General features: G+C 44.4%; 14 protein-coding genes across 14 annotated transcripts; 5 read left to right on the top strand and 9 right to left on the bottom strand.

Annotated features, from left to right (window-relative positions):
- Nucleotides 1–2257: 2257 nt before the first annotated feature.
- Nucleotides 2258–4587, bottom strand: V2V93DRAFT_25627 (velvet factor-domain-containing protein). Its single transcript, XM_066907138.1, has 2 exons — nt 4027–4587; nt 2258–3911 (listed from the first exon to the last, which is right to left on the bottom strand). Exons 1-2 carry the CDS (start codon nt 4437–4439, stop codon nt 2750–2752), a joined length of 1575 nt encoding a protein of 524 aa, XP_066768760.1. The 5' UTR covers nt 4440–4587; the 3' UTR covers nt 2258–2749.
- Nucleotides 4588–4732: 145 nt separating this feature from the next.
- On the bottom strand, nt 4733–5281 carry V2V93DRAFT_363043 (SRP40, C-terminal domain-containing protein). The gene is made up of 2 exons (XM_066908502.1): nt 5069–5281; nt 4733–5006 (listed from the first exon to the last, which is right to left on the bottom strand). The coding sequence occupies exons 1-2, from the start codon at nt 5158–5160 to the stop codon at nt 4769–4771; spliced, it is 330 nt and encodes a 109-aa protein (XP_066768759.1). The 5' UTR covers nt 5161–5281; the 3' UTR covers nt 4733–4768.
- Nucleotides 5282–6306: 1025 nt separating this feature from the next.
- V2V93DRAFT_363041 (uncharacterized protein) lies at nt 6307–7742 on the top strand. Its single transcript, XM_066908501.1, has 2 exons — nt 6307–7227; nt 7288–7742. Exons 1-2 carry the CDS (start codon nt 6403–6405, stop codon nt 7387–7389), a joined length of 927 nt encoding a protein of 308 aa, XP_066768758.1. The 5' UTR covers nt 6307–6402; the 3' UTR covers nt 7390–7742.
- Nucleotides 7416–8394, bottom strand: V2V93DRAFT_363039 (RNA polymerase III subunit Rpc25-domain-containing protein). The gene is made up of 4 exons (XM_066908500.1): nt 8167–8394; nt 8014–8110; nt 7866–7952; nt 7416–7811 (listed from the first exon to the last, which is right to left on the bottom strand). The coding sequence occupies exons 1-4, from the start codon at nt 8275–8277 to the stop codon at nt 7468–7470; spliced, it is 639 nt and encodes a 212-aa protein (XP_066768757.1). The 5' UTR covers nt 8278–8394; the 3' UTR covers nt 7416–7467.
- A 2325-nt stretch (nt 8395–10719) lies between these two features.
- On the top strand, nt 10720–13208 carry V2V93DRAFT_25510 (acyl-CoA N-acyltransferase). Its single transcript, XM_066907136.1, has 2 exons — nt 10720–11527; nt 11591–13208. The coding sequence occupies exons 1-2, from the start codon at nt 10829–10831 to the stop codon at nt 13052–13054; spliced, it is 2163 nt and encodes a 720-aa protein (XP_066768756.1). The 5' UTR covers nt 10720–10828; the 3' UTR covers nt 13055–13208.
- Nucleotides 13159–15308, bottom strand: V2V93DRAFT_363034 (uncharacterized protein). Its single transcript, XM_066908499.1, has 3 exons — nt 15096–15308; nt 14192–15044; nt 13159–14125 (listed from the first exon to the last, which is right to left on the bottom strand). The coding sequence occupies exons 1-3, from the start codon at nt 15223–15225 to the stop codon at nt 13363–13365; spliced, it is 1746 nt and encodes a 581-aa protein (XP_066768755.1). The 5' UTR covers nt 15226–15308; the 3' UTR covers nt 13159–13362.
- A 129-nt stretch (nt 15309–15437) lies between these two features.
- V2V93DRAFT_363032 (ribosomal L28e protein family-domain-containing protein) lies at nt 15438–16968 on the bottom strand. The gene is made up of 5 exons (XM_066908498.1): nt 16860–16968; nt 16757–16803; nt 16659–16698; nt 15809–16595; nt 15438–15746 (listed from the first exon to the last, which is right to left on the bottom strand). The coding sequence occupies exons 1-5, from the start codon at nt 16869–16871 to the stop codon at nt 15673–15675; spliced, it is 960 nt and encodes a 319-aa protein (XP_066768754.1). The 5' UTR covers nt 16872–16968; the 3' UTR covers nt 15438–15672.
- A 125-nt stretch (nt 16969–17093) lies between these two features.
- On the top strand, nt 17094–18134 carry V2V93DRAFT_341963 (uncharacterized protein). Its single transcript, XM_066907821.1, has one exon. It carries the CDS (start codon nt 17175–17177, stop codon nt 18003–18005), a length of 831 nt encoding a protein of 276 aa, XP_066768753.1. The 5' UTR covers nt 17094–17174; the 3' UTR covers nt 18006–18134.
- Nucleotides 18050–19005, bottom strand: V2V93DRAFT_363026 (40S ribosomal protein eS12). The gene is made up of 3 exons (XM_066908497.1): nt 18726–19005; nt 18509–18657; nt 18050–18430 (listed from the first exon to the last, which is right to left on the bottom strand). Exons 1-3 carry the CDS (start codon nt 18893–18895, stop codon nt 18309–18311), a joined length of 441 nt encoding a protein of 146 aa, XP_066768752.1. The 5' UTR covers nt 18896–19005; the 3' UTR covers nt 18050–18308.
- A 208-nt stretch (nt 19006–19213) lies between these two features.
- V2V93DRAFT_363022 (Mis12 protein-domain-containing protein) lies at nt 19214–20360 on the top strand. Its single transcript, XM_066908496.1, has 3 exons — nt 19214–19490; nt 19550–19631; nt 19711–20360. The coding sequence occupies exons 1-3, from the start codon at nt 19243–19245 to the stop codon at nt 20122–20124; spliced, it is 744 nt and encodes a 247-aa protein (XP_066768751.1). The 5' UTR covers nt 19214–19242; the 3' UTR covers nt 20125–20360.
- On the bottom strand, nt 20251–21065 carry V2V93DRAFT_383780 (uncharacterized protein). The gene is made up of 4 exons (XM_066912206.1): nt 20924–21065; nt 20813–20848; nt 20605–20720; nt 20251–20542 (listed from the first exon to the last, which is right to left on the bottom strand). The coding sequence occupies exons 1-4, from the start codon at nt 20985–20987 to the stop codon at nt 20486–20488; spliced, it is 273 nt and encodes a 90-aa protein (XP_066768750.1). The 5' UTR covers nt 20988–21065; the 3' UTR covers nt 20251–20485.
- A 124-nt stretch (nt 21066–21189) lies between these two features.
- On the top strand, nt 21190–22711 carry V2V93DRAFT_363017 (nucleotide-diphospho-sugar transferase). Its single transcript, XM_066908495.1, has 2 exons — nt 21190–21910; nt 21978–22711. The coding sequence occupies exons 1-2, from the start codon at nt 21465–21467 to the stop codon at nt 22423–22425; spliced, it is 894 nt and encodes a 297-aa protein (XP_066768749.1). The 5' UTR covers nt 21190–21464; the 3' UTR covers nt 22426–22711.
- On the bottom strand, nt 22628–23859 carry V2V93DRAFT_363015 (uncharacterized protein). Its single transcript, XM_066908494.1, has 3 exons — nt 23491–23859; nt 23244–23409; nt 22628–23150 (listed from the first exon to the last, which is right to left on the bottom strand). Exons 1-3 carry the CDS (start codon nt 23774–23776, stop codon nt 22943–22945), a joined length of 660 nt encoding a protein of 219 aa, XP_066768748.1. The 5' UTR covers nt 23777–23859; the 3' UTR covers nt 22628–22942.
- Nucleotides 23860–26071, bottom strand: V2V93DRAFT_363010 (telomere repeat binding factor-domain-containing protein). Its single transcript, XM_066908493.1, has 4 exons — nt 25572–26071; nt 25396–25513; nt 24921–25333; nt 23860–24857 (listed from the first exon to the last, which is right to left on the bottom strand). Exons 1-4 carry the CDS (start codon nt 25779–25781, stop codon nt 24126–24128), a joined length of 1473 nt encoding a protein of 490 aa, XP_066768747.1. The 5' UTR covers nt 25782–26071; the 3' UTR covers nt 23860–24125.
- Nucleotides 26072–26187: the final 116 nt, after the last annotated feature.

The raw sequence follows: 26187 nt of genomic DNA, 5'->3' as shown, positions 1-26187 counted from the left end.
GCGTACAAGTGTACAAGTGTACTAGTGCCTTAGTTGTATACAAGTCATGTTGGGAAGAAGTTCAAATTAGACGACAGTATAATGATAGATGTAAGAGACGAAGGACTGATAAGTCCTGAGAATATGAAAAATACTAAAAATACAGAAAAAAAAAATTAAGAAGATAAAAGATAAAATAAAATAAAATAAAAACAATGAAGAGAACCAACTGGCACAAAAATAGAGATCAAAGAGAAAAACAAGCGAAGCAATGCTATTTGGATCCGAGTCCCGTAGAGTGTAAAATACAATTTAATTTAGCATTTACTTCCAGGCTCTCTACTTTTTTTTTTTCACATATTTAAATGACTCAAGAAGTAGTTTATATTCAGTGTGAGTTAGAGTTAGAGATTGTTGTCTGGTACATATTGAATGTGACACGAGGTATAGATTGAGTATAAAGCGCCAAACATGCAACAAAAAAAGAGGTAGAGATAACCAAAACACACGACACCACAGCACAGCACAAAAGGCTAGACAAATTAGTTAAGAAAGAACAAGGCTGAAAAGCAAGGTATACTGACAGAATTCGGCTGCAGATGCCAAATGCAGACTAGTTTGAGTTTGTTGAGTACAAATGAGCCAGAAGTACGATTGCAATGGCTGCAGTAATTTCGGCGATCACTCCCAGAGTGCATAATAGCATACCATCAAACATTGAAAATTCGAGAGGTTTCGCTGATAAAGACAATTCGGTTGGCATTCTCAGTTGAATTAGCATAAACTAGCGTAAAACTGGTATAAGTTAGTTCAGACTAGCCCACGCTAATTTGGATTAGTTCTTAATTATTGTGGTATCCGCTGTCGAGCAGACTGAAGTTCGTTCCAACAGATTACGACGCGTCTAGTAGTTGTATAACAGTAGTTGTACAATAGACTCTGGATGTTAATGGTCAAGAAGACCTTTCACGATTCCATTCTGCAGACAATTACATCATGCCGTCATCATCGTCAGCCTATTTTTTTCAAAAGTAGTCGTTCATACTGCCCACCCGCCACCGGCGTACCGTTCGACAAAATCGCAAGCTAGTCCGTGCATTCAAGTACGGTAGATGCAAAATGGAATAAGCTGAATACTTTTGTGAAACAAATTTAGTTACATTTATAAATAAAGTATTCATCAGTGACAATTAATTAGAAATGACAACAAATATTTTCAACAAAAAAATATAAAGATAATTAAAAGAATATTCCTAGATTAGAAATATCGGAATATAGAAAACAAAGAAAAGAGGATAAACACTGGAGTCGGATGAAATTAGAATACATAACCGAGAATATAATGGAATCTGCGGTCTAGAGTATAAATTCGTTAACTGACTGTTTACTATTTACTGGCTATTTACTGTTTACTGACTATTTACTGTTTACTGACTATTTACTGTTTACTATGTCCTAATTATCCTATTACAGCTATATATATATATCTGAAAAGCAAATTGTTTTTATGGCTTCAGCCAAAAAAAAAAACCACTCAAACTATTCATGCAAGATCGAAAGTATGCTCTCAAACCTAAAAATTGGGAAGAAAAGGTTAAAAAATGACAAGATCCGAAAAACGGCGGCTAGAACACCACAATTTGTGACGTCAGACCGTTGCTGCCGGAATGTGGCTGCTTTTATAGGTCAATTATCCTCACTCTTCTATTCTACTTCAACTTTGCTATATACCCTTTCTAATATCTTGGTTTATATATTGTCTGATTCTATCTTATCTCAATGGTAACTCTGTTCTTTTTTTTTTTTGCTATTAGACTCTGTCCTGGCTGAGTTCTGACTTTTATTCGGCTTCTATTATAAAACTCAATTTTATACTTTTATTTTTTAGCCGAGCTCGATCTTTTATAGTTGCTGTTCCTTTTAAGATTATATTTTCAGATCCAATTGATTTGGCAATTTTGTCAATATCTATATTCCTCCTACGCTATGATTAGGAAAACAAATAAAGAGGGCGCTTGACGTCCGAATCTGAAACGTTGCCTCTCCTGATTTCTCTCTTATAGTGTTGGCGGTCTCTGTACACCACAATTAAACCAGAAATCATCACGTAGATAAATGTCATAAAATCCAGAATAACCGGCGATCGCTGCTGGAAGTTTCATTAAGTTTCATTTCAATTCTATTTTAGTTCATTCTGTTGCGGAATCTCTAGAATACTGTTTTGTCTTTTTTCATCCTTCATTCATAAGGATAATTCATATATCGTGTTTTTATTATCAAAAATTGCATATATTTTACTGCTCTTGTTTTATTTTAAATCATGCGTGTCATCTTCATCCTCACCAAAATCTTATCTTCATTTATTGCCCATAGCTTCTCCGTTTTGGCCGGTGACCGACGCCGTCGGTAGTAATCCTTCTATCGCCTACTAAACCTATTTTTATTTATATATTTTTTTTAGTTGTATTCATCTCTATATATCGATAGTCTTACACTTCTTTTCTCTTCTCTATACTCCTTCACCACCTGCATCTAGTACATGACAAACAAGCAAACAGCAACAACAACAATAAAAGAAAAAAAAGAAAGAAAAAAAAAAAAAGAAGGAAAACTCCCATGAACAAACACATTTTAATCAAAGCTCATACCGAATACAATCCCATACCCATTACATTAAATTCAAAAATCCATTCACTCATATGCTCATATATTAATCTTTGGAAAAGAAAACATAAATAAATAAAAAAAAAAAAAAAAAAGAACGCACATTTTACCTCTCTCTAGAATCAGCTCGTCGCTCAGACGACGGTTCCCGCACAGAAGGCGGCGTCAGCAACATTGTATCTCTTTCTCGTTGCTGCTGCTGTTGCTGCTGTATTATTCGTTGCCACGATTGTTGGAAAATAGAATCAGCACCGCTGCCATGTGTCATACTGGCACCAACTACGGGTGGAAGCCGTACTCTTCCATCGCCTTCGCGCATAGCATTCGCTATCGATTGCGAGCTCACTGGGATATTCGGTGGAGGCGCGCGCGGAACTAGTGATGGATGGAGAAGCGGCAGGGGTGAAGAGGGTGAGTATGCCGATGGTGCTATATAATGCTGATGCTGAGGTTGTGTGTATTGCCGTAGTTGTGAATGTTGTGGCTGCTGAGAGTATTGTGACTGTGGTTGCTGTGGTTGCTGTGGCTGCTGCTGTTGCTGTTGTTGCGAAAGTGATGCTGGTAGTTGTGGTGGTGGCTGAGCGAATTGCGATGTTTGAGAATATAGCGGTAGTTGGAAGTATGATTGACTACGATACGTCTGAAATCGATTATAGTCATCATAGCCTGGTGCAGAAAACGCGCTACGCGTTTCGGGAACATACTGTTGCTGTTGCTGTATTGCATATTGCTGCTGCGTTATAGCTTCACTGGACGCATATCCGGAGTCTTCTTTTGGGGTAATTCGTGACGAAAATGTGGCATGACTTGACGCACTGCTGGTACTACTCCGCGCTAGACTGCTGTTTCGACTCTTACTTAGCTTCGGAGACTGTTGCTGCTGCTGTGCAATTGATGATGCAGCAGAAGGTGGAGGTGGAGGTAGTGGCGGCGAAGACAATGTAGCAGGTGCAGATAGTCGTGGATGTTTACTTCTAGGTTCAGCCTCTATCGACGCTTCATCCGGCGACGACGCACGCGTACTTCTCGTACTCCGATCGTCGGTCCCGTCAACTGAAGCATGCCGCGAGACGGCCGCATTAGCGGCTACTGCTGCCGCCGCTGCCGCCGCTGCTCGCGCCCCAGTCTCCTTTCGTAATCGAAGTCGGACTCCTTGGTCTGAAAACTGACGAGACAGTGCGGTTGATTCGAGAACGCCGGGAAATTGTTTAGCAGAGTAGACTGTAAATACGTCGGTCATGATTGAGGTTATAAACTCCACCTGTGAGCTGCTGATACAGAAGAGTAGACAGTTAGTAAAATCATTACAGCAGGAACGCAATATAATTGTTTAAAACGACGAGAAGTAAGGAAAAAAAAAAAAAAAAGAGAGACAACACGCACTCGAGCATTTCAAAGAGCGAAAACTGCAAACGGAAGCGACCTTCAAGTTTAACAGATATATCACCAAAAACAAAATAGCCACCCTCACGATCATCCTCATCGCGAACGCGATGCAAAGAAGAAACTAGGGTGCCGGCCAGAGTCTCAGACGGTGGTCGCGGAACAGGCTGGTCACGAACGGGATCGCAGAGGTTTGCGCACATGAAGAAGAAAGGCGACTGAAGCCACTCGCGGGCGGGGTCGCCGTCGCGGACAACTAGCTGGACAATTGGCGGGGGGTCGACAGCCTTGCGGTCGGCGAGGGCGCGGTCGGAGGAACCGGTTGCGCGGCAGCGGACGGGTTGCTGGCGCAGGTCGAGGCGGTAGTCGTGTGCAGAGAGGCGGCGGCGGGGGGTAGCGGCGGCGGGGGGCATTGCGGCTGCGCAGCGGGCAGCTGCTTGTGCAGCAGCAGCTAGAGAGCAGCGGAGAGCAGCTTGTGCAGAGCAGGGAAGCGAAGAGAGCAGGATCCTGATGAAGGAGTGGGATGGGGCGGTAGTAAGGAAGTAGGAAGCAGAGGATAAGCAGAGCAGGATGAGGTCCAACAGCCCATGTGGTCCACAACTCGGCGCGTCGCCCGGGTACGCGACTTTGTGTCGCATCTGCCAGTACCTGGCCCGTGCGAAAATTTCGTACCCGGCCTATGCTGCGTGCCTGTGCTTACAAATCATAGTTCAATGATTAAACTCTATTATATAAGTAATTTCTAATCTGTAAACTTGTAGCTTCCGCTCGTCAGCTCGATCGTGCCGCCGCGGTAGCCACCCTTCTTCATCTTGTTCTTGTTCTTTGTAAAATCCTTCCCGCGCACCTGCGTCAGCTTCTCGTTCGCTAGCGTGCCCCACGTGCCGGCAGCTCCTTTGTACGTGTTGTCCTGCAGCACACCTGACTCAAACTGCACTTTCTCGCGGTTGATGCGCGAAAAGCGCCGCGCGGGATCGGTGCTTAATTTGTAGATAACGTCAGTATTAAAACACTATTGATATAGCACTGAGCACCAATTTACCTCTTTTCACGTTTCTCAGGAGTGGCAGAAGACTCTGTTCGCGCCCTCTTATTACTTGTCTTTTCTTCATCTTCTGCTGTTGATGATGACATCGGTGTCGACGTCGACGTCGCTGCCTCGGATGAGGATGAAGATGACGTTGAAGACTCGCGTTTACGCTTGCTGCTTTGCTTCTCTTCAGGCTTGGATTCAGATTCAGACTCAGATTCAGACTCAGATTCAGACTCAGATTCAGATTCAGACTCAGATTCGGATGCAGATTCAGCTTCTGATCCAGCTTCAGAGCTACTGCTGCTACTGTTACTGTCATCTGACGATGATCCAGAGCTAGAATCACTATCGGAATCCGAATCAGAATCAGAGCCACTCTCAGACTCAGAGCTGGAATCACTATCGGAATCCGAATCAGAATCAGAGCTAGAATCAACCGCTTTAATTTCTTTCTTGGTAGTCAGCGTGGTCTTTGTCGTCGTAACGGTCGTAGTCTCCACATTGTCATCTTCGTCGTTACTCGAATCATCATCAGATTCCGACTCATCATCAGAGCTTGAGGATGAAGATGTAGAGTCTGGCTTGTCGACTGCCATTGCTGTCTCGTCGTCGCTACTAGAGCTCTCATCGCCGCTCTCATCGCCGCTATCGTCGCTGCTATCATCGCTGCTATCATCGCTGCTATCGTCACTGCTGCTGTCGTCACTGCTCTCGTCGCCTTTCTCAAGGTCTGCCTTCGTCTTGCCTTCCTTCCAAGCATAATACACCAGCTCCAAAGGATCACTTCCAACTTCCGCGCCTTCTCCGACTTCAAGCCCACTAATTTTCTTTTTAACCTCTTTTTCAAGTTTCTTGGCTGTTGCTGTTAGATCCTTTTTCAGCAAAAAAGAGTAAATTTGCTGGATCAGCGCGCGTGTCGTCTGCTCCTGCGCTGAGTCTGGTGTCGGGGTTTCCGTGCTCTTTGCCATGTTTTCCCTCTTTTTTAGAATAAAGCAAAAAAATAATGTGCTTCAAAACAGAAAAACAGTAGCGAATAAAACAAAACGTTCTATAGACTCAAGAACTGTAGTCTGTCTATACTAACCACTTGCTCGAAAGCACACTATACAAATTTTTTTTTCCTCGAACTTTGTATTTTTTTGGTTGGGAGTTTTCAGAACTCCCGAATGTGGCGTCAAATTATGGCTTGGGTGTGGCTTGTCCTTCATGTCCACACGCGCCGCGCCATCATGAATCTTTGAGCATCAACTGAACATCTTTAAACCGTTCACTTTACCTTATTCAGTTCAGTATACTGTAATCTACCGTGGATTGGATTAAGCAGACTCTTCATTGACGATTAAATGGGCGCTCGCAGTCACAAACAATCGAACAGCGGAGGCTCATCCGCGGCGAAGGGAAGACCTGCACCGGCCCCTTTACAGCGCTCTGCGACCACATTCTCTTCATCCTCATTTTCTTCATCAAATGCTTCCAGCGCAAAAAATACTCCTACTCTCTCATCGCTAGGTAGCAAATCACCGATGTTTCAGTCTATTTCTAGAAAAACGCCTTCATCGTCGTCGCCTTTACCATCGCCTTCCATTTCGTCATCATCGTCGTCGAGGACAGAGATATTGGCTGTGCCGACTATGTCGTTCAAATCGCAGCGCGGACAACCTGTGAACCCTCCTTCAACTCGGGTGGATAGCAATAGTGATGATATGGTTCGAGTACCATTGCGCCAAGCACGAACGATGCCGGTAATTGAGTCTTCTAATAGTGGAATACCTACTATATCTGATCCCGCCCACGACTCTAATAATGATGTCAAAGACGACTTTGATCGTGATATCAATAAAAATAATGATAACAATAATGACGCTAAACCACAAGAAATACCAACTATACGGACCTTTTTCAATTTCCTGTCGTCCGCGAAAACAGCTCTTGAAGTTTCAGGAATTGAAGAGACGCTAGAGTATTTCTCGTGGACGGATCGAGATTCCTCGCGCGGCCTGGAAAAGCAAATTGTTAAGGAATTACAACAAGCTGAATCTGCTACGGTACATGCAATGATTGAACCTGATATACAGAGAGAGAGTAGGCTGGTTGAGGCACTTGACAGAGGTATTGCCGAGTGCTTAGATTTAGAAAAGAAGTTAGGAGTATATAAAATGCAGTTAAAAGTATTACTCCCTCTGTTTATATACTGTCTGTTCAGTCATGCTAATTGGAGCCTATTATAGAGTCTCGAGGAAGATTTAAGCACTATTAATCTTGATACGCGGTCTGGTAGCCAGCAGCGGCCTCCCAAGTTGAGACCTGTGAGCAGTATGCTTGATCCATGACCAAGTGTTTAATATTGAGCGCATGCAAAATTCTAGATCGTTTTATCATTTCGCTATCGTACATCTCTTCAACTACAATCAATCCCACCACGTAACCAACCCCATTCCCGGCGCCTGACACGACGCGATCAATGAATATGGTGCAGAAACACTTGGGCCCGAATTTTGCAGCAACTGCTGCTGCTGCACCGCATCTGTGCCATTCTGCGCTACCGAGTCCGCTGATTCAGTATTATTTGGTCCTTGCGGTGATTGATCTGTAAATATCTCTTGCTCGATCCGGAACCTTATTCGTTCGTTTGTGTCGATGTAGAGGTCGTGTTCGGTGCGCCAAATCCACGCTTGCTCAGGTGGTATAAATATACAGCCTTCAAAAAGATACTCTTTTGGTATAAATATGTCATCAAAAAATCCCATTCGTACTATATCTGTTAGCATATCCATTTGTGCTCGATGTATAAGGGTGCGGAAAGTACCTTTGATGCCGTCTTCCGAACATGACGAGATCCAGCCAACTAAGATCTCTCCCACAAAAGGTCGAAACACAACTAACCGAAACACGGCTACAACAAATGTATAACATAGGTCAGTAATAAGAACAAATCAGAAATCAAGGAGATTTACTTTTTATGTAGGCCGATCCATCGCCGTGTCGAATAAGTCCATCTCCGACTTCTAATATATCATACAGACATACACATAACCCAACGTCCTGAACAACCTACCCTCTCCTCAATTAGCGCTATACAATAGGTTCTTAAGGAAAAAGAGTAATACCTTGTTTGCGTATTTAATATTAATTTCGTCTTCTAGCGCATCTTCAGTTTTTTTGGAGAATTTGGATGGTTCGATGCGAATTAGATCTGAAAACTTGCTGAGAATAAACATCACGTAGTACAGTTACAAAAATGTAACCTCCCTCAATGTGCAATCTCCACAAGCAGCTAATATACACACTGTTTTATGTAGTCGGTGTGTTCAGGGTCCTAGTCAAGCTAATCGATATGTGCTTTTTGGCAGTTTTTTTAAATTTTATTGAATGTGTGCAAAGTCCCAGTGGCTAGGGTTTGGACATCGATTATCAGCAACGAGGAGGCTCATTTTGATAGTAACTAGAGATGATTATACAGTAGAAATTTAATTGATTAATAAACCGTTATATATAATTATAGATAATGCAATACTGAAATTTAGTGTTAAATTGACGTTGTGAAGTGGTCAACAATGAAGCTGCGGCTTTGTCCGCAGCGAGTGCGTGTAACCCCTTTGTTTAACGAACCTAGTCTGCCTACATTTCTCTTAACAGAGCAAGCTGATGCAAGCCAAGGTGTTTTATCAGTCTTTGGGTTGAACTACATTACTGTTTCTTGTAGTTTAACTGTTGATTCGGGTATGTTGCTGTTGATGTTATCGTTGAGTATGCGTATGTGCGTGTTGGATGTCTACCCACCTCACGCTTTGTTCGTGGATCAAAGACGCGTTTTGGATTTACTCAACATCAAGATACGCAATACTCACACAGCGCTTCCTCTTTATCGTTGTAATGCTAACATAAATCGTCCGACAAGTCTTGTTTCAGTTAGATTTAGATTGTGTGTCGTTGTATTGCGTACTTACATTTACGCTGAAGCGCCTCGGTGAGGTGAGTCTTTGTTAGTACTGTTTGGCACCCGTTGCGCATGGCTGTGTTTGATAGGCGCAAAGCGAGTTTACAGTCTCGATCGTCAACGGTATGTCTTCTGTTTAAAAAATCTCTACTTGAATGCTTGCTTGTGTGAAATTAGTTGAATGTCGAAAACACATATCCGCATTCCTCCACATGATAATACATTTATAATCAACCCGGTACTCTAACACTTTATTGTCACAGAGAAGTAAACACGACTCAGCACTTCTCCAACATTCCCCAATCGACAAAACAACGGCGCAATCTCAGCGACCAAAGCGCTCTTCAGCGCGCATAAACAGCAGAGGCAATGATCGCTCATCACTAAATGTCGATTCTGCTCGTCCCCCAGAATCACCAATGCGCGCCCTTTCTTCACTGGCTAGTTCGTCGCCGTTATCTTCGCCCCTGTCGGTGACTAGAAATTTGGATCGCGAGACTGGTGGCGAGAGGTTGACTTCTGCTGAGCGTGTGCCGAGCATGGTGTCTTCTAGGAGGACCTTACGAGGTAGTACGGGAATCGACGCCTGCGAGTATGTATCTCGTTCATAAAAACTCTTGACAACCATGAAAAAATACTTGTGCTAATGCATGTATAGAATTTGCAATGACAGACGTCGAGATAAGAATTACTTTACCTGTACTGAATGCCGCGTTTCAAGAGGTATGCTTTAACTTTTACAAGAATTCAACACGTATCCTGACTCTTTTCTCGTTCAAATAGTTCACGCTGAGTGTCTCAAACGAATGAATACCTCGCTATCCCCGTCGGCTCTCTCGTTATCGAGTCGCAACTGGATATGCTCGAGCTGTCAAATAAAGGCTTCACCGTCGCGACATAGTCGAACTCGTTCATCGCGTACAGGGACGACCGATAATATACGCGACACAACACCAAAAAAATTGTCTACTGCCGTCAAGCAGCAAAGTGAAGTACAGGAAGCAGCTCCGATTGAGATCGATCCGGCGTTACTATTTCTCGACGACGAAGTAGACGACAACGTCGAAGAAGAAGAGGCACAGAGCGTTGGCGAGCCTGATGAAGAATTCATGGCTGATGATGCCGTAAGCGATGTCCCCGATGATGACAACAGCATTCAAGATCTACAAGTCACAATTCCAATAAACTCGAACATTCCTCGAACCTTACGCACACGGGTGCCAACCGCGTTGTTAACACCAGAGGTAGAACAAATGATATTACAATCTACCCGCGCGACGCGGTCGCAAAGTACCGATACATCAGCTGCAGCGCATGGCGTGGTGATTTCTCCGAAACGAGGAAGAGGACGGCCTCGGATGTATCCAGTAATTGAGCCACCAATGCGCGATAATAAGAGACAGCGTACTCACGCGCCTTCCACAGAACCGGACTCTGAAGACCAACGACCGGTCACAAGTCTGCGTATACGTACACCAGTTGCATCCGTTGAACAGCAGCATCTCCAGCCAATCCAATTACGACTTGCTACACGTCCTCGCGATAGCCATACATCGAAGTTCGTCAGATTCGAAAAATCGGCTTCGTCTTTCATTGCAAAATTTAATCTTGTAGATCTTGCAAACCATATCAATACCCAAGAGAATAATCTCGCGATTTCTGGATATTTATCATACGACCAAACCGAGCGCAATGTCTACTTTTACAAGAAATCATCCAATGCGACGCGCGGAGAAGCACTCGATGAGAACGGCATCGAGAAACCATATGGCGGGTTATTGACTGCTAGTCAGGCCGATACAACTCGCACTGTGCCTGGTGCGTTGGATAGGATGATGTTTAGTAAGACGATGCTACTGGCTCAGCAAAAGGAAAAGAGCGAGAAGAAGGAAAAGAGAGTACTGAGCCGCAATATTAAGAGTCAGAATACTCAGATACATCGGAAACGGCGACGGCGACGAGGACGTACTGGTGACTCGTCGTCATCTGAAGATGGATATGTTGATGCTAATAACGCTGACAAGAAGATTAAGTACTCAGACAATGAGGCTGATTACATTTACGACCTGTCTTCAGGATCATCGTCGGTTGATTCTGCTTCGGACGCCGATCTTGTGTCTGAAGATGACATGGCAATTCAATCTATTTCGAAAATCCGTGCTATTCGATTTAGTAATTATGAGATTGAGACGTGGTACACGGCACCATATCCGGAAGAATATAACCGTCGGTCTATTCTTTATATTTGCGAGTACTGTTTAAAGTATATGCCATCTGGATACGTTAATTGGCGGCATCAACTCAAATGTCCGGCGCAGCATCCTCCCGGCGACGAAATCTATCGCGCTGGAAATGTTTCTATATTCGAAGTAGATGGTCGCAAAAATCCAATGTACTGCCAATACCTGTGCCTATTGGCAAAACTATTTCTGGGCTCCAAGACTTTGTATTATGACGTCGAGCCTTTTTTGTTTTATATCATGACTGAATCAGATGAACGAGGTTGCCATTTTGTGGGATATTTCTCGAAGGTATTTATATTTATTTTTTTATCCTGTTTGTTCCACGCTTACTGAGACAATATTTTCATCAAGGAAAAACTAAATACCTCAAGCTACAATGTCTCGTGCATTCTCACACTTCCAATCCACCAACGAAAAGGTTACGGAAATTTCCTGATTTCATTTTCCTATCTTCTGACTCGCACAGAAGGCAAGCTAGGTACTCCAGAGAAACCGCTTTCGGACCTTGGTTTGCTTTCATATCGAAATTATTGGAAACAAACACTATGTTACCAATTGCGCGATCTATTTCTCGACTCCAGTACAACATCAGTCAGTATCTCACAATTAGCGCACAGAACAGGAATGACCTGCGACGACGTCGTCTGTGGTCTTGAAGGTTTAAATGCGCTCGTGCAGGATCCGCAAACGCAGACATACGGAATTCGAGTTGATCGCGCGTTAATCGAGTCCACGATTGCAAAATGGGAAGATAAGGGATACATAAAACTAGAGCCGGATAAGCTAGTCTGGACGCCGTTGGTGGTGGGCCGAGCCGGTGGCATAAACTCGTTAAGTTATAATACTGCGGCGTGGCAGGTGGGTGCGGCAGTGGGCACATCCACGGCGAAGACTGTGCACGTTCCGTCGGCAGTCGATGTCGACTTTCAGTTGACGCTTGCAGAGAAGCCTCCAGGCGACAACGATGGGCGAATTGAATTGCACAAAGAGACTAGCGAGAAACCGACTGAGTATTCAATTGAGTCCCCAACGCATGCAGTTGTGAAATCTAATGCTGTTTGTGAGCCGGAATCCACTAGACAAGGCATTCCTAAAGTTGCTGGGTTACGTATTTTGGCCAGTGAACACTCTAAATACTCTGATTCTGAGAATTTATCATCTGATGCAGCCGATATAACTCAACAAGCATCTTCTTCTGCCGAGACAGAAAACAGTGTCGATGATGGAGCGGCTGCCGCAGCTCCGACAGATGAGTACCGTTCCGCGCAAGAAGAGGCCACTGCCGAATCTGCTCCGTCGAGTGAATCCGCTGAAGATTATCGGGGCGGGAAAGCAGCGACTTCTGTCTCAGAGCGTCATGAAGAGTCTGATTTGATTCCTTCTTCAAGGTTCATGATTGTGCCTCCGCAAAAGTTAGCCGGCGTAGCTCGTTCCCAGCTGTGGAATCTCGGGCATAGAGTTGAGTTAGAGCGCGGGAAACGTAAGCGTCTACTTTCAGAAACCGCTGATGAGAGCATGATTTCCACCACCTCGACGCCACGGCATAGTTCAAGCAAGCGTCTCCGCGGACGATCGCTCAATCATGCAGCTGTCTCGACTCGTGCTACTCGAAGCAACGGTCCAGCTCCCTTAACCGAGCTAACAGTTTCACCGCGTCATTCGAAACGTGCAGAGAACGCCGTTACTGCACAGGGTATTTTAGAATCTGACATCGGTATCTCGAGTCCGCGGCAAAAGTCAAGGGCTTCTCATCGTGAGATCTCGCCAGTTATGGATTTATTGACAACATCGGGACGAAGTATGCGTGCTCGTTAATGATAATTTGGTGTATTCTAGCCTTCGTTATTTTTTCTGTTTTTCACACTAATTTTGTTTCTTCTTCTTCATAATTTGGCGCTGCTGTGTTTCTATTTTTATCACTAATATTAATTCCATAGTTCAACTACGAGGATTGCGCAAGACATGTATATTAAAGGCAAACCCTTCAATCACCTCTTTCATCATTACTATTATAAAATACAAAGAAGAAAAAAAGCATCCAATCCCAATAAGCGAATTTTACGTAAATAAAGACAAAATGTGAAAAAAAAAACTGAAACACAAGATGCACAAAAGCACGCAGCTCAGAATCCCACAGACTGAGACACGGCAACGCGTTTACTCAGATAATTTTCCGCGCCAAGACGAAGAGTAACGTACATATACACCGGTACAATAACGTTGTCATTCATTCCACTCGTTGCTTCAAGTACAGCTGTCGATATACAGGTGATTAAAGTCCACTGAAATGAAGTCTCGGAATCGCCTAGTATATTTTCGTCGTAGCCGGGAATCAAGTGTTTGGCAAGCATAAGCCCCAAAAAAGCGGCGACTACAAAGCCAGCTGAGCCTTCTAGAGTCTTTTTTGAATCAAACCATCGATGCAAGCCGTATCGTCTTCCGATGATCGAGGCACAGGCGTCGCCAAAGCCGAGACAAACTATTCCGGCTACTGACCCGGACCAGAAGATTGGCAGTGATATACCTAGTAAGAGAAATATATGAGAAACAACGACTGGTCCGCACGTATCTCGCTCGTCGGTATATTTTTTTAAGGATTCGTGAATCAAGCGTCCTAGAGGCGGTAATGTCGTGGCGCGAAGAAACTCGGAAAATAAAAATAGCGTCAAAGCTATCGAAAGGGAAAGTGAAGTAAATATGACATCGCGATTTACGCCACTAAAAAGGAACATGCCGACGACCATCCCATGCCACACTTTTCGACGAATGTCGATTGTCCAGGAGGAGGAATGGTATTGAATCCACGGGATACAGATTATCAGCCAGGCAGACCAGTATGCGAGTATGCTCAGACGCCGTGTGGAGTCCTCCGCAAGAAATAAGTAGCTGCTTTCAAGTTAGATAAAATACAGAGAGAATCACGGCAAAACAAAATTGTGCGAGAAAGCTTACTTAACCATATACGCAAACGGATCCTGCCCAAGTTGTTTCGACAAATGAAGTCTCACGAAGAAAAGCACATTCACCACAAAAATAGCATACACTGCACACGCATAGATTAATTTTTTCTTTCCCGAATTTTTAGGTCTTCGATGTCTTGGTAGTAGTGAAATCTTCATAACTTTCTTAACTAGTGGCATCGATGGCCATAAGCTAAACAACGAACCAAACATAAATGCGCGAAGGAAGATCATATCCATTGATTTGGCGTTCAAAAGTAAATTGACTAGAAGGGTGCCTGCTAGTAATGTCTCGGTGGGAGATAATGAGGTTGTAGTAAGTGTACCAACAATACTTGTCATGCTTGAATGAAGGTAATATATTGCTGGATTAGAAGGTTGCAGGATGATCGCAATGTTTGACAGCACAGCAGCTGGTAAAGGCAAAGAGCACACCGACAGCAGGAGGTTCAACCTCAGATACTGGGGATAATCCGCCAATGTGAGCGCTGTAGGGAAAAGGTATATATACAAAACCGACGGCATGCTCCAGTATCCTCGTTGCACGTACAACACAGCTACAAGAATTGAGCTGCATACAAGCACAAATGAGAGATTATCGAGCACCGTCGGCAAGTTATGTCGGACAGCAATGGCTAACAAGCCAATAATCAAACAGCATTCCACGCACTTTTTCCGAAATCCAAGATTGTAGCCATCTTTAATTCCATCCAATACCTTCACTTTGTCGCGCGAAGTCGCATACCGTCGGGGTCGCGTCTTCCGTCGTCTCGCAGTCGTACTCCGCAAATTCCCACCGCCAACTTTAAAAGATACGATACCTCGCTCGCCATTGTCTTCGTTCTCTTCAGACTCGTCAGCAGATACGCTGACGGAAGAGTATGCCGAAGACTTACCGGACGGTGTCGGTGACGGCGAGTACCAATTCGCTAGCCGTTGCGACGCGTCAAAGTGAGGCTGAGCCGTCACGTCGTCGTCTGTCCTGCTTGCAGCCAGCGTTGTATATGCCTGCGAAATAAGGGACATCAAACGAGCTGCGTATTAAAAATTAGAACGCCCCGCAGGGCGGAGTGAGTAGAGGGCAAAAGAAGGGCAGTGGAGAGGAGAGATTGGCGATGAGGGGAGAGCGTATAAGCGGACTGGCTTGTCCCGCTGATTTTCAGGGGTCACCTTAGACAGTTCTTCATAATTGAACTACTTTCTATAAAAAAGCAGTCTTTTTACACTAGATATTCATTATAAACAAATAGACAGAAAAGCTTTCTTATTTTAATTCTATTTTAGTATAAGCTTCAAACCATACTTCCCATTGAATACATATCAAGCAAATAAATACTTTTGATCATGCCCATAAATAAAACTTAATCTTTACTAGCAAACCGGTCATTTCAACACGCTGTAACAAGAACAAAAAACACAGTAATCTCTATTTATTCATATGCATGAATCCAAAACCACAACTAAAAAATGGTTCTACCAAGACGCAGCATGCATGCTTGAGGTTTGCGCGGGTTCCTGTTCATATTCGATTTCCACGCGTGGTGCACCTATTAGAAAGGGTCAGATTTGAGCAAAGAAAGGATAAAATAGATATAAACAGAAAACATACGCTTTCTTGGCTTAGATGAAGAGCTGGGTCGCTTCCGCTTGGTCGCCGCAGCTTTCTCTGTATCGTCCTCGTCCTCGGAGTCTTCTTCAATGCTAGAATCCGAATCACTAAACTCTTCACCAGAAGCAACATCGGCACCAAGCCAATTCTCAATATCGTCAAGCTCAACCAAATCGCCATCATCATCGGCATCATCATCGTCTTCAACATACTCGACTTCAGCCTCACCTTCGCTCTCTTCCTCTTCTTCGGCTTCGTCGTCAACATCCTCATCAGCTTCTCCTTCAGCCGAGTTCCGCATGTTGTTCATAATTGTCTGCCATACTTTTTCATCGACATTCAAAGGCTTATCTCCGTATGCTCCACTCTTCAATCGATCCAAAAGTTCCTTCTCAATCGCCTTCTCCACCCGCGCGGCAGCAAGTGCTTTTCTCTCTCTTGTAGTCTCGCGTCTGACGACTTTAGACTTGACACCCACCACTCGCCGTTCTTCGTCTTTACTCTTAAGTGCTAATTTACGAGATGCAATAGCAACCTGAGTCAATCTTGTAAGTCGCTGTTTGCATTTATGGATAAGAAAGTTGGGCCAGTATATCAGCCTCTGCTCGATCTGCTCGAGTGCTTTCGTATATTGCTGAGAAAGCTTTATCCGTTCCCATTGCTTAAGTGGAGTATGTGCTCGCTCGATAGTCTTCATGTATAAATAAAGTCTACCATTGACATTACGCACTGTAGCATAGCGAGAGTTGGCGAGTGGGCATGATTGTCTTGTGCAAAAGCCGGTGACCTATCGAATGCGATTAGAATACTTCATTCATTGTCAACCTGAGTTTAAATAGAAAAAACCTACATTATACTCGTTTCGACAAAAAGTCTGATCCTTCAATGTCCTAATTATAAAGCGTTAGACAACTTGCTACTTTGTATATTGCAAAGTAAACAGCATACTTGATTTTATAGGAACAAAAATCCTGATTGATGATCTGCCACACAATCTACACGCCGTAGTCAGTAGCCTGACTATAAAAGAAGTAAAACATAGCATAAATACCTCGTCAGACATAATTGTAAGATATTATATCCCGTCCTAAATGAACCAACAGAGACAAGGAAAATGTGGTATCTATTTTGTGCAGTTGGGAGGAATTTTTCCCTACTTTTGCCTCATGTTTTCTTTCCACAAAAAGGTTAGAAAAAATAATCAAGTTACCCGGCTATTAAAACTCCCAAGCGTAGCCTTAAAAAAAAGCCGCACGATTGGACTTCTGCACGAAAACTTTGAAAAATTTGTCTTTTTAGTTTGGTTTTGGTTGAGATTGGATGAAGACTTGGGATATTTTTCAAGCACAGAGAGAAGTCAAGAGATATGGCAGATATTGAGAAAAAGACAAAGAAGCGGAGGCGTTTATCCGCCTCTGTAGAGTCACAGAAAAAAGCAGCAATCGACTCACTAGCAAAAGACACAGTCTCCGAATCAATTCTGTCTGAAATTCCACGTCAACTCGAATTCCCTTCTAAAGTCTCTGTTCTGGGAAATCCTGCATTGTCACAGTGTTTTTTTCGTGCATCTACGACTTTGTATTTGTCTATTGCGCCAATGTACACTCTCTCGCCGCTCCAAGGTGTGCGCGCCCAGCATCTCGATCCGCTCACAATGACCTACTTTGCTCCAGTTGGCGGTATTGTACTTGCAGTTCTTGACGTCGCTGTGGATGAAGACTCTGGAGCGAGGATAATAAACGAGTCACCCTTTGCGTTTGCGTGGGTGACTGCTGAACTCTTGGTCTGGAGACCAAAGAGAGGTGATATTCTACAAGGAAGAATCAACATGCAATCGCGTAGTCATATCGGCTTGCTCGTCTGTGACGTGTTTAATGCTAGCATAACTCGCGACCGAATACCTCCTAAATGGAAGTTTGTTGAGAACGAGTACACGGGAGAGGATGAGGTAGAAGAGGAAGAGGAGGAAGATCGTGATGCTGCTGGTTTGTTGATTGAGAACGAAGGAGCAGCTCAATCAAGCAAAAGTCTCGGTAGCTGGGTTGACAACAAAGGGATTAAGATTGATGAGAAACTCACATTTGTAATCGAGGCTTTGGAAACTTCTGGCAGAGTGTTTTCAGTCGAAGGAAGTCTACTGAAATTGGGCGACGTTAACAGCAAAGATCTGACGGCACCTGGTGCTCGAGATGATTAGAGCGGTATATGAAATAAGTCACTTTCTTGTTGTCAGATTACTTGTTTCGTGATTTGTGTATATTATCATTTGGTCTTGCATTGTTTTGGGAGGTTTTTAATCTAAAAAAAATAGATCCTACTATACTTATATATCTTACTCTACATATTCCCAATCTCCATCAAATGGAGACTCACATACATTTCGAGAGACATCGAATGCCACAATCCAATTTCTTCTGCGTAATAGAACAAAATAAATACAGAAAGAGATACTTTTATGAACCCTTATTACCCGAAAAAATGTACATGAAATGCCTGCACCTTAGTTGCCCTCAAAGTACTGCAACAAGAAGTCGCGCTCGACCGACTGCTCACCCCAGTCTTTGACAACAACGCAAGAGGCGCCAACGACCTTGCGAGCGTTACCCTCACGGTCAAGGACGCCTACATATAGAAAACGAGTGGTTAGCAAACTGTGCCTCCAAATGCATTCTCAGATCATGCTTTCACGGTGCTACTTACAAAGACCAGCCCACTCGCCCAACTTTTTTGAGTCAGAGACCTTGATCAAGGGAATCTTGTTCTCGGGCTCAGCGCAGAGAGCCTCAATGAGTTTAACGTACGATTCCTCATCACAAGAGTCGCAAAGGACAGCAAGGTGAGCCTCGCGACTATTCAACATAACGTCAGCAACTAAATTTTTTGCCAGTCTCTTTCAAACTCAGCATTAAATACATACCGGCCAAGAGCCTTCGAGGCCTCACGGAGACCACGAGCAAGACCGTCGTGGATGAGAGCCTTGCGGAGAACGCCCTTGAGAGCCTCCTCGACGGTCATTCCTCCAGCGGGAGCAGAGGCCTCGACCTCAACGATCTCCTCGGCGGCAATAACTTCCTCGGTGTCAGACATGTTAAATCAGTGAATATAAAACGTAAAAGGTGCTTAATAACGGGACTTCGTCGACAGAGATGTAATTTTGTACTGCTCAGTCCTATGAGGATTCAAAGCAAAGCTCAAAGCGTACTCTTAATTTGAGGTCGCGCAGCCTGAATCGTGCGGCTCATAGACTAAGCAATACTGTGACTGTCTTTTATTAACCCTATCTCATTGTAAACCCTACCCTAACATCATATGTGCGGCTCGAAGTATTTTGGGAAACAAAGTACAGAAACGCGCCTTTGTTTACATGAAGGACTACACGTTCTTCCTGCTTTCCATACTTTGAGCCAAACAGATTGCGAGCGTACATCAACTTAATGGCCATGGCGCAGCCATCTTCGGGAACAACTGCGCTATTGACGGAGCACTTTGAATACCCGCCAATTGCTTTACTAGACGATATCATAAATGCCGTCAATAACATCCTCTACAAGTGCACAGCGGCCATTGAGTCCTTCCTTCAAAATACACCGCCATGCAAGGATATCCCTGATGAAGAGATTGAGTTAGGAACTGCAAAGTTGGAGACATTACTGGAGGGCATTGTAGATAGAAACTTTGATAGGTGTGTCTTTGTTTTCAGAGAATTGTTATCATAATCGAGTCATCTAACGACGTTCATAGATTCGAGCTTTACGTGTTGCGAAATATTCTCGCAATACCAGATGATGTTGCAGACGGCTGGATGAGACTATCACATCACAAGGTAAGCTTGCCACATTCTGCTCTCCGATATCGTAATTATCTTCATGAGAGGACTTGCTAACGCAAATTGCTACTTTCAGGGTATTGACTTTTCGACTTCCCATGCAAACATCGACAACAGACTCCTCATCCTTCGGAAAACATTGCAGGCTTCTTACTATGCGAACGAAAAACTTCGCTATAAAAACCGTCAGAACAGACAGCTCATCACAGTCCTCAAAACATACCAAGCAGCTCTGGCCTTTCTGCAGCGTACTAATGGCGTCGCGCCCATGGACGAAACTGTACGATTTTTGATTGCACAAGGAAAAGAAATACAGCAAAAAGTTGCAAATCTAAAGATATTGGAAGAAAGTTCTATTATTGCTAGTACGAGCAAGTTACCGGTTGGCCTACCGGATGAAGGGGTATCTGCATCGGAGCGCGACGTTTACATTGAGAAGATGACTGCGATGATTGTCAACAATACCCAAGCGGCTGATAGCGAGCAATAAGAGTGTAGAATAATGTCTTTATTGATCTTGGCAATTTCTTTTTGGGCGTTGCGCATGGAGTTTTACTTGTTTTAATTTTAATTTTAGTTTTCTCGGGACCGGTTTTAATGTCGCCGTTGTGATATTGGAATGCAAGAATAAGTAGCGTGTTATTAGCATGGTAAGGAATCTATACTACAGAATTATGTACAATGTATATAATGTCACTGATAAATTAAATGCATGCAATTAGGAACTATAAGAATCAAGACATGCAAAACAAACCACATAAACTCGATTGCAGCTACGCGCGCTCGCAAAGAAAAGATAATTATGTTGTAGTACTGTAGTGATTTACTATCTTTCTGGCGGTCTTATAGATTTAATGTCTCTCGTAAATGCTAGAACCGCGCTTCTTGCCTTCGAAGTTGATTGCGCCCTGATGTTGAAAGTCAGCTTACATCATCAACGAAGAGGGGGAATAATTACAACTGAACTTACATCAGTGCGATAGGCAGTATACAGCAAAGCGCCAGGAATGATAACCAGAAAAGCAAAGGCGTACCGAGCGTTCTTAGGAGTCCATCTGAAATAAGACTCGTAGTTTTCACGCAGAGCTGGTGGTAGACCGTAACGTCAGCATTCAATCATCTTGAAATACAACAAATCAAGCTAAACAAATCAGGCTAAAGAACACGGGAATTCATACCATAGTGCTTGTCGATGGCAGGATCCCTGTGCAGAGCTGGAGTATAGACGTTAGTGGACGATCGACAATATCGGAAAGCTCATTGGCTGGGACAGAGATGCCGCAAGACACCAACAGGAGCGACAGAAAAAGTAGAGTCAATAAACGTACTAGTAGGTCCGTGTCCTCCAGCCATTTTCAGACGTATACGACTTATATATGTAAAGAGAAGAGGGGGTAGGAGATGCGCAGCACAGATATATATTAGAGCCTGTCCCGAGAAGTACCATAGGGAGCGGGCAAAAATAATCACGTGACATTATGAGTGACAAAATTGGCAACGCATAAATGCTCAATAGCATTGTGCACAAATTAGTAGGAACGACTCACGCACGTCGGGGCCGCCCAGACCGTCTAGATAAGCAGCAGCAAGATGGGGTTTCTGTCTTGGCCACCAATGAAATAGGCTGGAAATTGCACGAGGGCACACGAGTTGTGGTAGCTCAAATATCGTAGACAATTTTTGTGTAAAAAGTGGTCAAAGGGGCGTGAGTGCGTGGACAAGACGGGCGTATCAAGTAAGCTGGTTTCTGACTTGCTTGTCCCTTCTACTCGCTTCACTTCACCTTTTCACTCCTCCTCTCTCCTCAATCCCTCTCATTCCTCCGTCGCAATGTCTCTGCCCGAAGGAGCAACTCATGTCTGGACAACTCTGCTCACAAACACAAAGTACCTCCCCGGCTTGCTTGCGCTCGAGTATTCCTTGCGCAAGTCAGGCACCAAGTATCCATTCCTAGTCCTCTACACCTCGACTCTCGAGCCGGAGGGCCATGCCGCACTTGAGGCCCGTGGAATCCCCAAGCGCGAGATTGCCTACCTGCTGCCAAAAGTGCACAAGGACTACGGAAACGATGTGCGCTTCTACGACTGCTGGTCGAAGCTGCAGCCGTTTAATCTCACCGAATTTAAGCGCGTTGTGCAGCTTGACTCTGACATGATTGTAGTCAAGAACATGGATGAGCTCATGGAGATGGAGTTGAATGACACCAATCGTATTTTTGCCGCCTCGCACGCCTGTACCTGCAACCCCCTCCAAAAGGCCCACTATCCGAAGGACTGGTGAGTAACCAGGTATTAAAAATGGCAAGCTGTCTTACACGATGCTAACACTACCTTCTCATTCAAGGGTCCCCGAGAACTGCTCGTTCACTCACCAGCACCCGGACCCTGATACTGCCCAGGAACGGGGAGCCCCCACAAACACCGGACTCGCCATCTGCAACGGTGGTCTCCAAGTCGTCAACCCGTCTGCTGCCTCGTACGACAAAATCATCGGTGCCATGGCATCTCCCACGATGACAGACAACTATGAATTCGCCGATCAGTCCTTACTCTCCGACGTCTTCCGTGACTCCTGGGTACCGCTCTCTTACAAGTATAATGCCCTCAAGACCCTTCGTGATATTCATCAGCCAATTTGGCGTGACGAGGAGGTCAAGAACGTGCATTACATACTAACTCCCAAGCCCTGGGACTTGCGGGACCCTGAGAATGAGCTTTTTGAATGGTGGTGGAAGATTAATGATGAACGCCATGAGCATGAAAAGGCCAATGAGATGTATGATGGCTTTTAATTATCGTTGATAGACAATTACACTATTTGATTACTGTACATATATGTTACCCGAGATTTTACTTATATCATAAATAATTGTTTTTCTAGCCTTTAACGAATTGCTGTTTAATTGGACAGTAAACGAAGAGGTTATGTTGTCTTCTTCTTATTACGCAATTTTACAAGCAGAATTTTACAAGCAGAATTTTACAAGCAGATATCTGAGATGCAACTGAATTATATTGTGGTCTGCAATAAGCAATTCTCGGAAAAGTACATAAGACAATGATGTAGCAAAGAATGACAATAACAAAATAATCAAAAACCAGTCAAAAACCGACACCCCGCCATTATGAGAAGAGACAGTCTACTCCTAGCATGTCTTCTCATGTCTCAAAGTTTTACCGAAAAAAATAAATCGGACGAATCCTCACTTCATGCCACAACACCACTGTGTTTGCTCTAACTAATGCCATAATATTTGAATATATATATAAGTTTGTAGAAACCCGACTTCTGAAAGAGGGCAAATTAATTTACCGACTTCTGTACCAGAGTCTGGTGATCTTCTGCAATCTCATCTTTTTCTGCAGCTGCAGGACTCCGTACATGAGGGCCTCAGAGGTTGGCGGGCATCCAGGCACATAGACATCGACAGGAACAATTCGGTCACAGCCACGAACTACAGAGTACGAGTAGTGGTAATACCCTCCTCCATTAGCGCACGATCCCATGGAAATCACCCTAATTTTGCAAAAAAAAATCTATCAGTCTGCAATTCTTTAATCGATCTCGGTCATTCATTATCGACTGGGGCAATAGTTTAGCAAAACTTACCACCGAGGCTCGGGCATCTGATCGTAAACCTGACGCAGAGCGGGCGCCATCTTATTAGTCAATGTTCCGGCTACAATCATAATATCGGATTGACGTGGCGAGGCACGGAAAATAATTCCCACACGATCCTGATCATATCTTGGTCCAGACAAATGCATCATCTCGACTATAAAGGGAAAGTGTCAGTTTTTTTCTTTTGTATTTCCGATTCTCAGACTCGCAGTAATAGACGTAGAATTTCACGTACCGGCACAGCACGCCAATCCGAAGGTCATGGGCCAGAAAGAGCCTTGTCGCGCCCAGTTCGCAATAGCATCGAGAGTGGTCATAGCATAATCGATCACATTTTGAGGTTTGCGCTCCGATGGCAGCGGGTAGTCAGTCGGTAGGGAAGACTTGGTCACCAGCTGCTTGTCGGTCGTAGCCAACGGCTTCAGGGCAGCTGTCGAGGCGGAGAATGCACGGATGGCTGACACTTGCGGCCGCCCAATAGCAAGCGAGCGCAAAGTAGTGGAATACGGAAGCCTTATCATTGTGAATATGCTATTTTTATATGAAGTAGCAGCTGGGAAAGACGTGAAGCTTCGCGTACTGTCTGTGGTGCAAGCAACCTCGCGGTCAGAGTTCGGGGAAACGAGGGTTTCTTTTCGGGCACTCTTGATTGGCCGCAAAGACCCTAATCCACAGGTCGGGCACAGCAAATGGGCTTCATCTGATTAGATCCCTATTAAGGACATGAGATTTATTACTTTCTTTCTAACATACGCCTCTAAATAAAAAATGTACAGCAACAAACCTCTGCTTTTACTCGACTCTGGCATCTGCGTCGGCAATTGCAAAATCTGTGTCCTTCCTGAAACCTGTAGCACCAACGTATATCACTTAACTATCTTCCTGTCTTCCGCCCTTCTTCCGATTTTTGAGCTCTCCGGTCACAAAAGACAAATAAAAGGGAACCTCAAGACCACTCTTCAAGAAAAATAGCTTCAAATTTCTTGCCTTGTCTTTAAGCTGTACCTGATTTCTATCCTTCAATACCTCACTGATTTTACCACCTGGTCCATACATCTCCAAAATCTGACTCCATTTAGGACCTTGCACTTGATCTAAACCTTTCATAAGCGCATTCTCTTCTTCCTTTGTCCATGGCCGTCGTTTGTTTGACCCCCCGTTGAAAGCACGATTGCGCGGCACCTTGTTGCGCTGCGCACCTGCAGTTCGCTCAGTCTCAAGATTGCGCGCGCCTGAGACGATATCTTGAGCTGCCGCATATGCATCTGCCGCACTCATTACCGCATTAGAAGATGTGATAGATAGTCCTCCAGCTGGCTCTAACTCCATGTTCGGATCCACAGAAATCTCGGACTCTTGATGCTGGTGCGTAGCAATATGGGGAATCACAGGTGACGCCCGCACAACCGCCGCTTCTTCTGGATACGGGCTAGTATCCGCATGCTCGACAACATTACCTGACTTCTTTTGTCGCTTATATAGAGAGCTAGGAAGAGCTGTGATCGTTGTGTAATTTTTGGAAACGTAGTCATTTACATCGCGGAGAAAATCCGCCCAAGGGTACTTCTCAGATAGGATATGGTCGTCATTAGAGTTAGCGAGCTAGAATCCAAGAGAGTTAGCTTGAAGCAGTCTATATACTATATGTTTATCGCGGCAGCATACGATTTCTTTTCGGCTCTTGCAGCGGGCAATGAAGTCGACCTCGCTCGGGCTGAGTACTCTAGCACTACCGTGTCTCTGTCGCAGAATATCTTCCTCCAGTTCACTTGGAAACAAGTCCTCCAAAATTTCCGAACGACTGCGTTCGCCCTGGCTCATTGCAGAAATGAATGCCTGAGTCTTCAGATCAAGGTACAAAGCGCCCTGAACTTTCAGCAGACGACTGTTCTCGGGCACAAAAGCATCCATGAAGAATTGATTCAGGTAATAAAAGCCAACTTCGGTTGTGCCGAATATTGCAGAAACAAAAGTAGCTAGGTTAGCTTTACGGATAGTAGAGCAGTAGCGAGGAGATTTGGAAAGGCCGAGGGCGGTTGCAGATAGAAACGCGTCAGTAGTGTAGAGTTTCTTGGTTTCTATTTGAGCAAGCAGTTAGTAACAAGTGTTAAGAGATAACCAATATATGATATAAGCATACGATCAAACAAAGAGTTCAGAGTCCGGTAAGTTTGACCTTGGTCGCTTTCGGGCTGAGTTACGATGTTGAACGTGTCCTGATAAGATCCTCGGCCGAACGTGGCCAGAATCTGATTCGACTAATGATTGCAACTGTGAGAACAAATACACCGCACACTGAAACGCAGCAACACGTACGAGATTATCGAGAATAGGCATACTCTGCATCTTGAGCTGCAAAGACGGATCGCTGGCTCCAGCGAGATCGTCAATAGGATAATCGTAAACGGCCTGCGGATGCTGCTGCTGGCCCAAAGCTCCAACGTCGAAGGCCGCAACATTGTCGTGCTCTTCTGCCACATTTTCCAGCTGGTTCGCAATGAAATGTAACTGTTCGGCATCGTTCATCTCAAATATATTGTCATCATGAGCTCGTTTCGTGCCACCAGGCGGCGCTGACTCCTCACTAACAGCGCGATGAGGCTTGTCTCCATTAAAAGCTTCAACTTCGATAGCTAGAAAATTTGTAAAAAGACAGCTGTCAGCATCACCAATCTCGTCTTCGGGCGTGAACACTGCAGGTCAGCAAACATAGATCAGTAGGGCTACGCACTTATCATGATTGGGTTATCAAAGTAGGGTTCTGAACCAAAATCTGGGGTAGAGTAGAGGGTTGTCCACCGAAGGGCTTGTTGTCGATGTAGGGCACGAAGAGCGTAGGGTTGGCTGAAAAGTGTGGATGCTGCAACAGAAAACTGAGTTTGATGCCTCAACTGGTAACAGTACTATGCACTTATGCATTCACCGCTATATA

This window comes from Kockiozyma suomiensis (genome assembly GCF_038497685.1).
Source record: "Kockiozyma suomiensis strain NRRL Y-17356 unplaced genomic scaffold V2V93scaffold_1, whole genome shotgun sequence".
NCBI classification, from domain to species: Eukaryota; Fungi; Ascomycota; class Lipomycetes; order Lipomycetales; family Lipomycetaceae; genus Kockiozyma; species Kockiozyma suomiensis.
The sequence above is the reverse complement of the archived record's forward strand: the minus strand, read 5'-3'. Positions and strand labels throughout refer to the sequence as shown.

Bases quoted from the DNA above. Each gene is read 5' to 3' on its own strand.
- V2V93DRAFT_25627 (XM_066907138.1), bottom strand. From the start codon at position 4,439: ATGCCCCCCGCCGCCGCTACCCCCCGCCGCCGCCTCTCTGCACACGAC. The intron at 3,912-4,026 runs GTGCGTGTTGTC...CTGTATCAGCAG, and splicing joins TCGCTCTTTGAAATGCTCGA to CTCACAGGTGGAGTTTATAA.
- V2V93DRAFT_363043 (XM_066908502.1), bottom strand. From the start codon at position 5,160: ATGTCATCATCAACAGCAGAAGATGAAGAAAAGACAAGTAATAAGAGG. The intron at 5,007-5,068 runs GTAAATTGGTGC...CTACAAATTAAG, and splicing joins CCTGAGAAACGTGAAAAGAG to CACCGATCCCGCGCGGCGCT.
- V2V93DRAFT_363041 (XM_066908501.1), top strand. From the start codon at position 6,403: ATGGGCGCTCGCAGTCACAAACAATCGAACAGCGGAGGCTCATCCGCG. The intron at 7,228-7,287 runs GTATTACTCCCT...AGCCTATTATAG, and splicing joins TATATAAAATGCAGTTAAAA to AGTCTCGAGGAAGATTTAAG.
- V2V93DRAFT_363039 (XM_066908500.1), bottom strand. From the start codon at position 8,277: ATGTTTATTCTCAGCAAGTTTTCAGATCTAATTCGCATCGAACCATCC. The intron at 8,111-8,166 runs GTATTACTCTTT...AGGAGAGGGTAG, and splicing joins ATATTAAATACGCAAACAAG to GTTGTTCAGGACGTTGGGTT. The intron at 7,953-8,013 runs GTAAATCTCCTT...CATTTGTTGTAG, and splicing joins TGGATCGGCCTACATAAAAA to CCGTGTTTCGGTTAGTTGTG.
- V2V93DRAFT_25510 (XM_066907136.1), top strand. From the start codon at position 10,829: ATGATGTTTAGTAAGACGATGCTACTGGCTCAGCAAAAGGAAAAGAGC. The intron at 11,528-11,590 runs GTATTTATATTT...ATTTTCATCAAG, and splicing joins TTGTGGGATATTTCTCGAAG to GAAAAACTAAATACCTCAAG.
- V2V93DRAFT_363034 (XM_066908499.1), bottom strand. From the start codon at position 15,225: ATGTCCCTTATTTCGCAGGCATATACAACGCTGGCTGCAAGCAGGACA. The intron at 15,045-15,095 runs GTAAGTCTTCGG...ACGAGTCTGAAG, and splicing joins GCCGTCACCGACACCGTCCG to AGAACGAAGACAATGGCGAG. The intron at 14,126-14,191 runs GTAAGCTTTCTC...ACTTGAAAGCAG, and splicing joins CCGTTTGCGTATATGGTTAA to CTACTTATTTCTTGCGGAGG.
- V2V93DRAFT_363032 (XM_066908498.1), bottom strand. The intron at 16,699-16,756 runs GTATGCTGTTTA...CTTTATAATTAG, and splicing joins TTTTGTTCCTATAAAATCAA to GACATTGAAGGATCAGACTT. The intron at 15,747-15,808 runs GTATGTTTTCTG...CCTTTCTAATAG, and splicing joins TTCATCTAAGCCAAGAAAGC to GTGCACCACGCGTGGAAATC.
- V2V93DRAFT_341963 (XM_066907821.1), top strand. From the start codon at position 17,175: ATGGCAGATATTGAGAAAAAGACAAAGAAGCGGAGGCGTTTATCCGCC.
- V2V93DRAFT_363026 (XM_066908497.1), bottom strand. From the start codon at position 18,895: ATGTCTGACACCGAGGAAGTTATTGCCGCCGAGGAGATCGTTGAGGTC. The intron at 18,658-18,725 runs GTATGTATTTAA...TATGTTGAATAG, and splicing joins GCCTCGAAGGCTCTTGGCCG to TCGCGAGGCTCACCTTGCTG. The intron at 18,431-18,508 runs GTAAGTAGCACC...TTCTATATGTAG, and splicing joins GGGCGAGTGGGCTGGTCTTT to GCGTCCTTGACCGTGAGGGT.
- V2V93DRAFT_363022 (XM_066908496.1), top strand. From the start codon at position 19,243: ATGGCCATGGCGCAGCCATCTTCGGGAACAACTGCGCTATTGACGGAG. The intron at 19,491-19,549 runs GTGTGTCTTTGT...CGACGTTCATAG, and splicing joins GTAGATAGAAACTTTGATAG to ATTCGAGCTTTACGTGTTGC. The intron at 19,632-19,710 runs GTAAGCTTGCCA...TGCTACTTTCAG, and splicing joins TGAGACTATCACATCACAAG to GGTATTGACTTTTCGACTTC.
- V2V93DRAFT_383780 (XM_066912206.1), bottom strand. From the start codon at position 20,987: ATGGCTGGAGGACACGGACCTACTAGTACGTTTATTGACTCTACTTTT. The intron at 20,849-20,923 runs GTGTCTTGCGGC...TCTATACTCCAG, and splicing joins TTTTTCTGTCGCTCCTGTTG to CTCTGCACAGGGATCCTGCC. The intron at 20,543-20,604 runs GTAAGTTCAGTT...TTTCAACATCAG, and splicing joins ATACTGCCTATCGCACTGAT to GGCGCAATCAACTTCGAAGG.
- V2V93DRAFT_363017 (XM_066908495.1), top strand. From the start codon at position 21,465: ATGTCTCTGCCCGAAGGAGCAACTCATGTCTGGACAACTCTGCTCACA. The intron at 21,911-21,977 runs GTGAGTAACCAG...TTCTCATTCAAG, and splicing joins GCCCACTATCCGAAGGACTG to GGTCCCCGAGAACTGCTCGT.
- V2V93DRAFT_363015 (XM_066908494.1), bottom strand. From the start codon at position 23,776: ATGATAAGGCTTCCGTATTCCACTACTTTGCGCTCGCTTGCTATTGGG. The intron at 23,410-23,490 runs GTACGTGAAATT...TTCCCTTTATAG, and splicing joins CGGATTGGCGTGCTGTGCCG to TCGAGATGATGCATTTGTCT. The intron at 23,151-23,243 runs GTAAGTTTTGCT...TTGCAAAATTAG, and splicing joins CAGATGCCCGAGCCTCGGTG to GGTGATTTCCATGGGATCGT.
- V2V93DRAFT_363010 (XM_066908493.1), bottom strand. From the start codon at position 25,781: ATGAACGATGCCGAACAGTTACATTTCATTGCGAACCAGCTGGAAAAT. The intron at 25,514-25,571 runs GTACGTGTTGCT...TGCAATCATTAG, and splicing joins TGCCTATTCTCGATAATCTC to TCGAATCAGATTCTGGCCAC. The intron at 24,858-24,920 runs GTATGCTGCCGC...CTTGGATTCTAG, and splicing joins GCAAGAGCCGAAAAGAAATC to CTCGCTAACTCTAATGACGA.